The sequence below is a fragment of the Hippopotamus amphibius genome, chromosome 2 (genome assembly GCF_030028045.1).
Source record: "Hippopotamus amphibius kiboko isolate mHipAmp2 chromosome 2, mHipAmp2.hap2, whole genome shotgun sequence".
Taxonomy (NCBI): domain Eukaryota; kingdom Metazoa; phylum Chordata; class Mammalia; order Artiodactyla; family Hippopotamidae; genus Hippopotamus; species Hippopotamus amphibius.
Genome location: NC_080187.1, coordinates 137,334,259 through 137,347,652, shown reverse-complemented (window position 1 = coordinate 137,347,652; position 13,394 = coordinate 137,334,259). Strand labels below are relative to the sequence as shown.

The following is a 13,394-nucleotide window of genomic DNA, read 5'->3' as shown; positions in this document are numbered from 1 at the left end:
CCCAAACTGGGCAGTGGCTCATCTAATATGCATGTATTCATATAATTCTATTTTCAGTGCAGTAGCCTTGCCCTTCAACTATGTGGTGTAGCCCAGCTCAGAGACTTTTATCCTCTCCAGGGAATAAACCACCATATCTTTTGTTGGGCAGAGTTGGAGATCTGAGTGTCTATACTGAATCTGTTCCTCTTAGGCAGTCTTTAAAAAAAAAAATACTTACTTTTAGCCCTCACCCCTACTTCCCGAGATACTTAGCTAGCCTTTGGGGGAATTACAGTATAAATCAGGTTGGTTCTCAGCTCTCCATAGCTGGTTTAGGATTTTGTTTTCTCAGGTCTATGAAGTCATCTCTTGCTGCTGATATTTTGTTGCTGTTGTTTTCTCTCATTTCCCCTGTCTTTGTGGGCTTCTATCTTCTTAAGGCAATTCCTTTACTGTTGTTTCATTGGATGGGAAGGGAGAAAGATTCTTGTGTTCAGTCCACTATCTTTATCTGAAAGCCTTTCTTTCCCTCAGTTTCTTACAAGTCTAAAGGACTTGTAAATATTTTATCCTATAGTTTTAGATAGTTTGTGATGGGAGGTTTTCAGCTTAGGTCTGTAATTTTGCTTCTCGTTTATCTTCATAATGGCCTTAGGAGATTATCACACCCCTCTTGCAGGTGAGGAATCAGAGCAGTGTTTTGAGAGGCCAAGTAAGGTATAAAAGTTATTGCTCTGAGCGGTGGAGCTAGGACTTGAACCTCAGGTTTTTCTGGCTCTAACATTTATACTGTTCCTCTGCCTTTACCTGCTTCTCCTCTAGTGATTACGTGACCTCAGGGGGCTGTGTGTTCTCTGGGAATTTAGGGCACAGTAAGCACAGCAGAGGCCGTCTTTGCTGTAGATGTTTTATGTCTCTACTCTGTTGGTCTGTTCCAGTGTAAGGAGAGGATGAGGCCTGTGAAAAAGGCACTGAAACAGCTGGATAAACCTGACAAGGGGCTCAGTGTGCAGGAACAGCTGGAGCACACCCGGAACTGCCTGCTAAAAATCGGAGACCGGATAGCCGAGTGCCTTAAAGCTTACTCAGACCAGGAGCACATCAAACTGTGGAGGAGGTAACCATCTGCAGCCTCGAATTGCCTGGTTTGGTTCAGTGACAGAGTGTGTGTTAGGGGTTCTGTTTTTGTTTTATACAATATGACACAGCCACCTAATGAAAAAATTTTTTCCCAGCCAAAGCTGTCTATTGGCAACATACCTGCAGGCTTCAGTTTTCTTTTCCTGAAATAGGCCATTCCTCTGAGACGAATCTTTTGAATGGGTAGGATGATGTCATTATTTTATGAGAGAAATACTGTGATACTGGATTTACTGTTACTGGCCTGTCCTCAGAATAAAGACTCAATCTTTAAACCTGGAAGGGATAGAAACCATCTATAATTTCACTACTTACCCATCTCAGGTTAATATTCAGACATAAGATAATAACTAATTGGTTAGCTCTCTACTAACTCATGAGAGGAAGCAAAACCTAAAACCACCAGAGCTATGAGTTCTTTTCACTTTAATAATTGAAGAACTCAGGTAGTAATTTGGATGAGTGCAGTTAATCTAGAACTTCAGTTTGTAAGGCATTATGACTTACATATATTCATTTATATATTCACTTTTGATGTTTTAAGAAAACATGACTAGAATTTCTTAAAGACAATTGTAACGTTGTCTCTTTTCAGACTCCACAGTTACGTTGAACTCATATATTAATACTTCATGGTTAATGTAATTATCTTTGTATAATATGCCTAATATCAGTGGATTGGTTTTTGAGTGAAAAAAGGATTTAAGAAAACCTTCTGTCATGATGCTACCCACAGCAGGCTTCACACCCATTAAGAAAAGAAGATTTAAGTTTTGAAATATGACTTTACTTCCCTTTTACATTGTTACCAACCACCAGATCCCTGTATCTAGCCATCTGGTCTTCTTTTTACCCAGCTTAATCCCTGTTGGAAGATAACAAAAGCTCATCATCCTAGCGTATAGATCCATGAAGCTAGGCTGGATACTGTGCACTGGGGCCAGTCTATATTTAGATGTGCCGGGTACCATGGTCCTGGCCTGCTGAGGTTCATAAGGAGTTCCTTGCCCACCCATGAGAAACTGTCCATCATGAGGTGGTGATAGAAAGTTCAAGTATAGTAGGAATTCCAAGAAGGAAGAAACGCATTCAGAGGAGTAGTGAGGGAGGGAAGTCTTCCGAGAGGCGGGCAGGTACACTCGAGCCGGCATGGGAGAGTAGCGTGGACCTGCTTAGATGAAGAAAGGTCTCAGTCTTCAGCAAAGCCTTGAAAGTGGGGCAGTGCAGGGACTGGGAGAGGGCCTTATGGTTTAAAGGCAGTTCGTTAAGATGACTGAAGTCCTATAACAGAAGGCTTTATTTAGAAAGGAAGGTAAATGGCTTTCCACACAATGCAGCAGGTTTACTAGTCAAGAGCCAGGACAGTGTTCTCTGAATGGCGTGGCATGGCGTGGTGTGAATGCTCTCCAGGAAGCGTGAGAGGGTGTGAGCCTTCCCTTCCAGCTCACAGAGGGTACTTCTGCCTCCTTGTTCTACACACCCGTTTTACCAGTCACTCCCCTGTTGACAGTAATGCAGTGCTAGAGTGCGTGCGAGGAAATTGGAGGGGAGGAGTCCCTTGGAGTTTTAAGGGAGAAATGACAGGCCTTGGTGGTGACATCTGGGAGGAGAGAAAGGGCAGCAGTGCAGAGATGCCCAGCCACACATAGTCCCCACCTGGGATGTGGTGGTAGTGACGCCTTGCCTGGCGGGGTCCAGGGAATGCAGAAAGTGGAGAAAGGCTCTAGGTCTGAAGTCCTAGGTGCCAGTGAAATAAATTAGATGGCTTTTAGCTATGAGACAGAACCTTCGTCTCCAGACCCCTTGGTCAAATTCTACTGACAGTAGCACCTAAAGGTGCATTTATTATTGATGCCAAGACCTGAAAGATTATTTTTGTAACTTATTTTCTATACTTGGGGAGTGTTCCACAGAAAAATTCCATAACTTGCCATCTGTGAAGAGAATAGTTATTTTTAAAATCCTGTAATTCACCAGAAATTTTTTTTTTTTAAGGAACCTATGGATTTTTGTTTCCAAGTTTACAGAATTTGATGCTCGAAAATTACATAAGTTATACAAGATGGCTCACAAGAAAAGATCTCAAGAAGAAGAGGTAAAACACAAATTTAATCCTACTTCATACCAACAGATAAAAAACAATTCTGCATAAAAATTCTCCCGTTTTTTCCCAAGGAGACGATCATAGACGCGTAGATTGCTGCTGCTAGAAAGGGCACGGGTTCTCTGCCCTTACTTTACAGTGGGAGGGGGCCTGGGTCTAAGGAGGGGTGCAGGAGCCCGCCGCAGCCCAGCCTGTCGTGGATGGTGCGCTCTTTCACCGTGTTCGCTGTGCAGTTTCTCCACATGCTTGCCTGTGGTCGTCATACTAACAGCGAAGTTCTGATGGGTAAAATAGCCAGTGTGTTGGAACCAGACGGTGTTGAAATTCTGACAAGGGGCTGTTATTCTGTGTTCTTACGTCCTGGAATTATTTATTCACCAGGCGTTTTCTTCCATGTGCACATGTCTTTGGCTAGCTCATAAATGTGGCTCCTGAAAGATAACGGTTACAGGCAGCATATGCTTTTTCTGTTCTTTTCTGGGCCACGGGTACTTGGTGTCCTTCCAGCTTGTGTACGTAGGGTCCCAGCCACTTACGTAAAGGAGCAAACATGAGAAGGTGCCCAGGAGCTTTCTCCGCTTCTTTGGTGCAGGGGGATGGGCATGAAGCGACTTGGCTGATGCTGCAGGGGCGGTGCTCCTTGCTCAGGCATGTCTGTTTGCAGATCTGCTGATTTGATACGTGGGCCCTACCCATTAGCCACGGGGGCTAGTCTAGAAACATTTCATACCTCCTTCACCACCATGTCAGCTCCGCGAAGGCTGAGATGTCTCATCCCCTCGCATATCCTCAGCACCTGGAATGGTGTCAGGTGCAGGGCCTCAGACATATCTATCGCAGGAGCGTATCCTGTGCCCAGTGCTGTGCTGAGCTGTGGAGTAACACCCTCAAGTGGTTTATAATTTAATTTTACATGGAAGAAGGGTAGGACAGGAATATAAAGGAATAAAACAGTAATACTGCTGAATGGTAGTGTGAATGTTATGTACTGTAAAGAGTCTTTGAAAGAATAGTAAGGAAAAGCCCCAGGAAGGAATGAAATAGTCGGGAAAGGCCCTTTAGGAAAGAGTGGAAGTTAAGATGAGTGAAGTTGGACAAATGATGTGAGGGGTAAAGGACTTCATGAGTGTAGGTATCAGAAGTTAGGATATGGTGAATAATGAAAGGAGTAGTCCTACTGGCTGGGGTGATAGTATACATTCACAGCCTTTCTGGAGGACAATTCAGCAAGAGTTTCCAAAAGACTAAGAGAAAAAATTCTCCTAAGAATTTAGCTGAAGGAGACAATTAAGGATTTAAACATATTTATATGGAAATGGTTCAATAATACCCATATCAGAGAGTATTCAACCAGAAATATAATATTGTGGAAATAAGTATTCACATCAGATGTTCATAAGACAGTAAGTGAAAAAAAAATCAAGCAATATTTTCGTTTAAAAAAACCACACACACACGCACATGCATGCTCACAGATGGCAGTTCCCCCTACTGTGGTTTTGCTGCATGCTGGCCTGAGTAGTGTGATGAAATCTCTCCATCCCATGCTGTCCTTTCTGGGACGCGAATCATCCCTTTGTACAGCGCATCCACACAGTATACGCTACCCGCCCCCGCCCCTTAGTCGCTTGGGAGCCCTCTTGTGACTGTTGTGGTTGTGCAGTGCTTGTGTTCAGGTAATCCTTATTTTACTTAATAATAACCCCTTAACCCAAGAGTAGTGATGCTGGCGACTTGGATATTCCCTTACGGTGCCTAATTCATAAATTAAACTATCGTAGGCATGGATGTACTGGGCAAACATGGTACATACAGGGTTCAGTACTATCTGCGGTTTCAGGTGTCCACTGGGAGTCTTGGGATGTACCGCCATGGATTAGGGGGGCCAACCATGTATATATAAACACACAAAATGGCTCAGAAAGACGTGGACCAAACTACTTACAGTAATTCCCTTGGTGGTGAGATTTTAGGTCACTTCACAGTTCTTATTTTTTCCTCACTGTATCTTCTGATGTTTTTATGTTGATATTTCACTTGTGTGGTAAAGATGTGGTGTTACATTTAAACGTTTAGATGTTTAGCTTGATGACTTTGGCATGGGAACTAGTTCCCACTGGACCAGTCAGGGGTTGTTTTTTCGAGTTTGCCTGAAGAAGTTGGTGATCCTGGCTTTACATGGCCCGAGAGCAATTTCCAAGAGTGCTGACAGCCTGGCACCTGTTCCTGGCCCCATGCAGTGACATCCAGCGGCCCGGGCCCGTGTTCTGACAGATGCAGGTCACTGGAGATTGACCTCCTTGTAGTGGCCTAGTAAGTCGAGAAGCAGACGGAGCTCTGTGAGGCTCTTCATGCCCTGGGAGCTCAGTGGAATTTATGAGCATTTTTTCCTAAGAAGGTAGTGAACAGCAGGGAAGTCAAGAGGGACTTGTCAGAAGTCAAGAGGGAAATATTTAAAGGTGATGATCTTTATACTATTCGTGGGGATTCCACCTGGGATCCTGAGGGTCTTTGGTTTCCTTTTACTCTACAGGAGCAAAAGAAGAAAGATGATGTGATTGGTGGTAAGAAACCATTTCGACCAGAGGCCTCAGGTTCAAGCCGGGATTCCCTGATGTCTCAGTCCCATACCCCGCACAACCTTCACCCTCAGAAGCCTCACTTGCCTGCCTCTCATGGCCCACAGATGCACGGACACCCAAGAGACAACTACAGTCACCCCAACAAGAGACACTTCAGTAACGCAGGTGGGTCATTAAGTGAAGTTTTAAAAAGAGGTGCCGAAAGAAGAATCGTTTTCTTTTCCGGAGACAGTAGCTGGACCTTTGTGTGTTGTTCTCTTCCGTCACTTTGTTGTCCTTCTTTTTTCTCAGTGGGATAAAGCATGAAATAGAGGTCCAGAAGGCTGTTAATTTGACTCTAAGAAGAACATAACCAACATAAACAAACAAAAGACAAATGAAAGACTCAGGGAAACAATTTACATTATATATGACAGTTAAATGGTTAAAACTGCTAATATTGAAAAACCCCTTGTGAATTGATAACAGAGGGATAATCAAATAGAAAAATGGGTGCAGGTTAGGAATAGGGAATTCATTAGGAAGAGGAGATTCAAATGGCCAGTGTGAGAAGATGAACAGTATTGCTACTAGAGAAATGTACATTAAAGTAACAGTAAACTAACCAATTTTTTTTACCCGTTCAGATCAGCAAAAATTAAAGGGTGAAATTCACACAAACTGCTAAAAGTGTGAATTGCTACAGTCTTTCCAGAAAATAATCTGAAATATCTAAATACATAGGCCCTTTTTCTGGGAGTCCGTCCTATAGAAATGCAAACGCATACATGTACGAGGGTGCTTTTACAGTCTTATAGTGGCACAAAGCTGGAAATGAATGGGCTGCCCACTAATAGAAAAATGGTTAGATGAATAGTAGGACATTTGTACTCTATATTATTAGCAGTTGTTAAAAAAAATGAGTTACTTTATAGGTAAAAAAATTGGAGGTGAAGAAAGCTACAGCAACAACAAGAGAGTCTGTATGTGTGTTTAACTTTATTGAGGTGAAAATCACATAACATAAATGAACGTAACCATTTTAAATGAACAGTTCAGTGGCATTTAGTACATTCACAATGTTGTGCAAGCACCACCTGTATCAAGTGCCAAAACACTTTGATCCCCCCAAAGAAAAGCACTCTTCATTCTACCCTCACCCCAGCTCCTGGCTGCCACCCATCTGTCTTCTGTCTCTGTGGATTTACTTCTGGTGGAGTCTTTGTATTCATGGAATCACGCTGGCTCATACGATATGTGTCTGACTACTTGGCGTCTGGTTTTCAAGGTCCATCCGTGTTGCAGCATGCATCAGCACTTCCTTCCTTTCTGTGGCTGACTAGTATTCCATTGTTTGGTTAGACTAGAATTTGTTTGTCCTTTCGTTAGTTGATGGACATTTGGATTGTTTCTGCTTTTTGGCCATTGTGAAATCATACTGCTGTGCACATTTGTGTGCAATTATTTGAGTATCTATTTCTCAGTTCTTTTAGGCACATACCTAGGAGTGTGGCATTGCTTGGTCATGTGATAATTCTTTGTTTAACTTTTTGAGGAACCACCAAGCTGTTTTCCAGCATATATATTTGAGTAATATATTTGTATAAGCATAGAGAAAGATGTGAAAACACACACAATAGCAGTTACCTTAGGCTGGTAAAAATGTGGGAGGATTGGAGGAAATTAATAATTGCTCCATTGTCTATTACTTCACTGGTTACAATGAGCATAAATTACTTTTAAAGATAAAAGTAATAAGAAAAAAGCATGTAGAGTAAAACCTTAAAAGAATATAGCATATATAGAAGCACAGTATAAGATTTTACAGAGAGTCAAATGTCCCATGATAATTAAGATGAAGTAAACATTTCTTTCTAAACTTCAGTGTTCGGGTTTCCATTTGATTTATTGTTGTTGTTGTTTTAAAGTACATTTTAATCTTCCAGGAAAGTTCTCAAGCTTTTAGGAAAATTGATTTTTTTCTCCATCTTTTCTCTTTTTTGGAACACATTAATTATTTATAAGTATTTACAGATTCCTGCTAACTCTAATATCTGAATTATTGTGAGCCATTTTGTATTGTATGCTTTTCCCCCCTTGGTTTTCCATTCATACAGCCCTGTCTTTTAGCATGCCTAGTTATTTTTGATTAAATGGTGGGCACTGTGTTTTAAACATTGTAGAAGCTCCAGATAATATCACTTTGCCCCAGAGAGGATTTACTCTTTGCTCCCCGAGCACATGGAGTGGGAGGCAGTCATCTTACCTTGGTCCACCTTTGGTCCCCCATTCCTGGGGCTTGGCTCTCCAGGGTACTCTGCCAAGGGCCTGCTGTATTCTCTGCTCCTCCTCACTGGCAGCTCTTAAACTCAGAGCTTGGTTTCCTCAGCACCGTGAGACAGCCCTGAACTGTTCTGCTTTTCGGGAGGTCTCTAGCTTAGCTTTTTAGCCTCTTGCTCCCTGCAGATTCAGCAGATGTTCTAAGGGAAAACTGGTTGTGTGTTTGAAGTCCCTTGAGTCTCCAGTGTCCCTCTAGCCTAGAAAGACCACCAAAGGCTCTGCCAATGACTCTCTTTCTGCAGCAGTGGTTCTCTGCTGGGAAAAGCCTGGATATTCAGCTTCTTGCCCAGGCTCAGAATCACAGATCTCCCGAGTGGCTGCAGAAGTCAACTGTTATTACCTCTGAGGTTTTTTGCTCTTGGGAATCTTTTTCCTTCTAGTCTTCATTGCTTTGGCTACTCTTTGATGTCTTTAAGCAGATTATTTTCTGTTTATCTGGCATTTTCTTCTTATTCATGGCAGAGTGTAAATCTGCGGCAGCTACTCTAAATTACTTGGAAGCAGAGGTTCCATGTCTTTGAATCTTAAAACTCTTCATTCAGTTAGTTTATCACCATTTTACTGGTCGGGGCAAGGTAATAACTGTACAAAAAGATGGTTGGGAAATGTTTCTGTGTTCTTAGATGTAGTTATATCAGTTGTACTGATCTTTTTCCTGGGATTAGGCTGGTTTTATGTCATTTATGTGATGTCACTGATTTTATATTCTGATTTCTTTGAAAGGACTCTTCTTATTAAGCTACCAGTAGTCTTTTATTTACATTTTGGATTTCTCACCCCTCTTCTTAATAGTCAGTACTTCCTAACCAGTGACCTACCCCATGGAGTGTTCAGGAAGAAAGAAAAGCACTGTTTACCTTCTCTGGAAATAAAAGACTTGGCTTGAGTTTTAAGCATCTCCACTGTACCACAGACCTTGACACCCTGTTTGAAACTTACCTTTCTATTTTGTTTGAAACCATCTTCAAATGATCCTTTCATGTTGTGAAGGTCTCTTTTTGTTGTTTGTTAATTCTTAGGTTGAATAATCAAAAGTTTTTTACTTCTTGGTTCCCTGGCCTGCTCCACCTTGGGTCAGCAATGAATGTAAGCCCCTGATTGACTGTATATTTTGATGGTATAAATTTCTAAGCCGCACAGGTTCCTTTATGGTATTATTCTGTGGTTCTGTAAAAAATGCTAGAAGGCCAGCAAAATGAGTAGAGATTTATTTGGTGGCATGTCTTTGATCTTAACAAATTGTAGCTGGAAGATGGATTTCTCATGAGGCCACATAGTTTCTACTGATTAAGCCTCTGTATTAGTTTGCTGAGACTGTTGTAACAGAGTATTACAAACTGGGTGGCTTAAAAGAACAGAAGTGTCTTCTGTCACAGTTTTGGAGGCAGAACTCTGAAATCGAGGGGTCAGCAGGGTTGGTTCCTTCTGGAGGATCTGAGGGTGAATCTGTTCCTCGCCTCTACCCTGGCTTATGCTGCCTGCCAGCAAGCCTTGGTGTTGTGGCCGCATTGCTCCAATCTCTGTCTTCATCTCTCCCTGGCCTTCCTCAGTGTGTCTTTTTGTCCCAAATCTCCCTCCACCTTTCTCTTAACAGGATATCTGTCATTGGATTTAGGGCCCATTGTAAACCCAAGATGATTGCAGCTCCGAGATCCACCACTACAGCTTCAGAGACCCTGTTTTCAAGTAAAGTCACATTCAGAGGTTGTTCCAAGTAGACATAAGTTTTGGGGACAGCATTTCAGCCCAGTATAGCCTCCTTTCCTGTACTTCTGTGTTTTCACTGCCTTTTTGGATTCAAATAAGTGTGATTTGTCTCCTCAGGGAAAAAGGGAGGCTTACAGAAGCTAAAACAAATTTCAGTTTGGCTGTCTCCTTGAGAATTGCAGAATCCAGAGTTAGAGGAATCACTTTTTACAGGAGGAGTGCCGTTCTTTTGGTGTGGGCTAAGGAAGAAGCGTAGGATCAGTAGGTATAGTCTGGAAAGATTTTCAGGGCCCAGGCACAGCTGATGGTACCAGCCGGTAAATAAATTTTAGGCATGTAAACTGAGGGTATTACCTTGAGGCTGTGAAACTCAGCAGTGCCTTTTTCCAAAGTAATGTTCGGTGTGGGTTTTCTTTGTTGTTGTTTGTTTTAGTGGAATCTCATGTTAAGGGTCTGCCCCAGGTTGGAAGGTAAGCAGGTGTAGAAAATGAAAAGCAGTGAAGGGAGGGAGGGAGGGAGGAAGGAAGGCAGGAAGAAAAAAAGAAAACAAAAAGCAGTAGTTCTTAAGATTTCAGAAGGAGAAAGGTGAGTTTTCTTTTGCCTTAGAAATTTTGGGAGAGAATGTTAGGACCCATCACTATATGATAACCAGCAGCAAAAAGGCCAAGAAGGAGGAGGTGTAATGTCTGTTTGTAACATGTGTCAGCTCTTTTCAGTTTAAACTTTAGTGGAAACTTTAAACTTTAGCCATTTCATGCAATCATGAGATCATTATTTCTTTCGCTGCAGATCGAGGCGACTGGCAGAGGGAAAGAAAGTTCAACTATGGTGGTGGCAGTAACAACCCGCCCTGGGGTGGTGACCGGCACCATCAGTATGAGCAGCACTGGTACAAGGACCACCATTATGGGGACCGGAGACACATGGACGCCCACCGTTCAGGGAGCTACCGGCCCAACAACCTGTCCAGGAAGAGACCGTACGACCAGTACAGCAGCGACCGAGACCACCGGGGACACAGGGATTATTATGACCGGTATGCAGAGGGCCCTCAGACACCAGGCACTGACCTCTGCGGGGGAGAGACAAGCAGCATAAACTTACTGCGCTTATCTACCAGATGCCCGTTCTTACCATGTGCCGGACACAGCCCCAGGTCTGGCCTCACGTTTCTGCCATCACGGCGTCTTCAGAGTGTTGGGGAGAAATGATGTAGGCAGCTGACATTGTGTGCTGAGTGGATGGTTGGAAGAAAGGATTTTTGAGTTTTTCCTGAGGGCTGAGGAGGAGGGGAGGCTGGTAATTCTTGATTTGGGCCCTCAAGAGTCGGCTAAGCAGAGAGAGATGGACTAGGCATCACAGGCCCAGGCCAGGGATAGGCACCCAGGAAGGGATGCCCAGAAGATGAATAGGTTAGGTGGGGGTGGGGGTGGGAGGGCTTGAATGCCAAGTTACAGGTTTTAGGTTTTATTCCCTGGGGCAGGGAGCCATTTGGGGTTCCATCATCACACTTGTGCAGGGAGAGTTTTCTGCCTTCCTCTGAGGAAATCTAGAGAAGTGGTAGCCATAAAATACTAGAGTCTGCAACCAAAATGATTAAGCTCTGTGCTAGGCTCTCGGCCACACTAGGTGGGTCCCAGCCTGTGGTCCTTGCGTGCCAGGAGCCCACAGTTTAGGGGCTCAAAGCCTTTTGAAGTTGTCCCTTTTCTACAACTATATAATATTATATTATGGGCCTAGGTTTTGTGAGAGTAGTAGTGAGAGTTTAGCAAATACAGGAAGGGCTAAAGAGGTTTTATCTATTTTTCTTAATTTCAGGACTTAGCTATATTTTAACTTTCTAGCAGCTTTGGTTTCCCTTAGCTAAAGACATGCTTTGGCTGCACCTTGAAGTTGACATAGGGAAATTTCATATAAACATCTCTATGTCCTGTCTTCTTTTTGGAAGATCTGGTGACCCCAGGCTGCTTTAGCATAGCAGCTGTGGCTGAGTAGCAGCTGCCTCTGTTAGGAGAGGTCTGTACCCCTCACCCCCCACCCTCTGTGTTGTCTTGTCTGGCTTCAGTGGGCATTTGCCCTGCATTCTTTTGTGTAGATCTGTATTTCCATTTTGTATCATTTTACTTCTGCCTGAAGGACGTTTATTCTAGTGTGGGTCTGCTAGCAGTAAATTCTTTTAGCATTTGTATGTCTGACAAAGTGTTTATTTTGTCTTCACTTATGAAAGATATTTTCTGGGTATAAATTTATAGATTGATACTTCCTTACAGTACTTTAAAGATGTTCCTTTACTCTCTACTTGTATTGTTTCTGATGAAAAATATGTCATCTTTATCTTTACTCCTCTTTACATAGTATGTCTTTTTTTTCATCACTGGTTTTTAGCAATTTGATTATCGTGTGTGATGGTATATTTTCCCTTATGTGTTTTGTGCGTGGGAACTCTCGGATCTGCACATTTATCATTTCATCAAATTTGAAAAATTTTTTACCATTATTTCTTCAAATACTTTTTTCTGTTTCCCCACTCTCCTCTGAAGATTTCAGTTACACCTCTAGTAGCCTGCTTGAATCTGTCTCACAGCTCTCTGATGCCAGGTTTATTTTTTAAAATTATGTTTTCTCTTTGTGTCATTTGGATAGTTTCTATTGCTTTGTCTTCAAGTTCACTAATATTTTCTTTTTCAATGTCTAATCTGCCTTGAGGCCCATTTATTGATAGTATATTTTATATTTCTTACATTGTAGTTTTATCTCTAGAAGTTGCCTTTGGGTCTTTTTTTTTTTAATCTTTTATGTCTCTTGACCTTTTTAAAAATTTTTTTTACATGTTTGTCAGATTATAATTGCTTTACAAGTTGTGTTACATTGTAAGACAAATTGTGTGTACAACAAAGTGACTCAGCTATATGTATACATACATTCCCCTCCCTCTTGAGCCTCCCTCCCACCCGTCTAGGTCGTCACAGAGCACTGAGCTGATCTCCCAGCGTTGTGCAGCAGTTCCCCACTAGCTGTGTATTTTACATGTGGCAGTGTATGTATGTCAATGATACTCTCTCAGTTTGTCCCAGCCTCCCCCATCCATGTCCACAAGTCCATTCTCTACGTCTACGTCGCTATTCCTGCCCTGCCACTAGGTTCATCTGTACCATTTTTCTAGATTCTGCATATATGTGTTAATATATGGTATTTGTTTTTCTCTTTCTGACTCACTTCACTCTGTATGAAAGACTCTAGGCCTTTCATGTCTCTCTTTGACCTTTTGAAATCTGGTATACAGTTTAAACATATTTTTTCTATCCTTACCTGTTAATTCTATCATTTGGATCAGTTTCTTTTTTTAAGTGTACAGTTTGATATTTTTTTTCTTACTAGTAATGTATATATGGCAATCCCAATCTCCCAATTCATCCCACCCCAATCACCTCCCCACCCCCCGCTTTCCCCACTTGGTTCCATATGTTTGTTCTCTACATCTGTGTCTCTTTCTGCCTTGCAAACCAGTTGATCTGTGTACCATTTTTCTAGATTCCGCATATATGTGTTAATATAAGATA

At 42.3% G+C, this 13,394-nt stretch overlaps 1 protein-coding gene across 9 annotated transcripts in view; it reads left to right on the top strand.

Annotated features, from left to right (window-relative positions):
* The window catches only part of CHD2 (chromodomain helicase DNA binding protein 2), a 116,274-nt gene that overhangs the window by 95,793 nt on the left and 7,087 nt on the right, over nt 1-13,394 (top strand). For 6 of the 9 annotated variants that reach the window (XM_057719808.1, XM_057719806.1, XM_057719805.1 and 3 more), the window contains 4 exons: nt 921-1,099; nt 3,118-3,217; nt 5,760-5,973; nt 10,624-10,990. In XM_057719808.1, coding sequence (XP_057575791.1) covers nt 921-1,099; nt 3,118-3,217; nt 5,760-5,973; nt 10,624-10,990 — 860 coding nt within the window. The remainder of the gene's footprint in view (nt 1-920; nt 1,100-3,117; nt 3,218-5,759; nt 5,974-10,623; nt 10,991-13,394) is intronic. The other 3 variants (XM_057719810.1, XM_057719809.1, XM_057719807.1) reach the window with 1 other exon arrangement.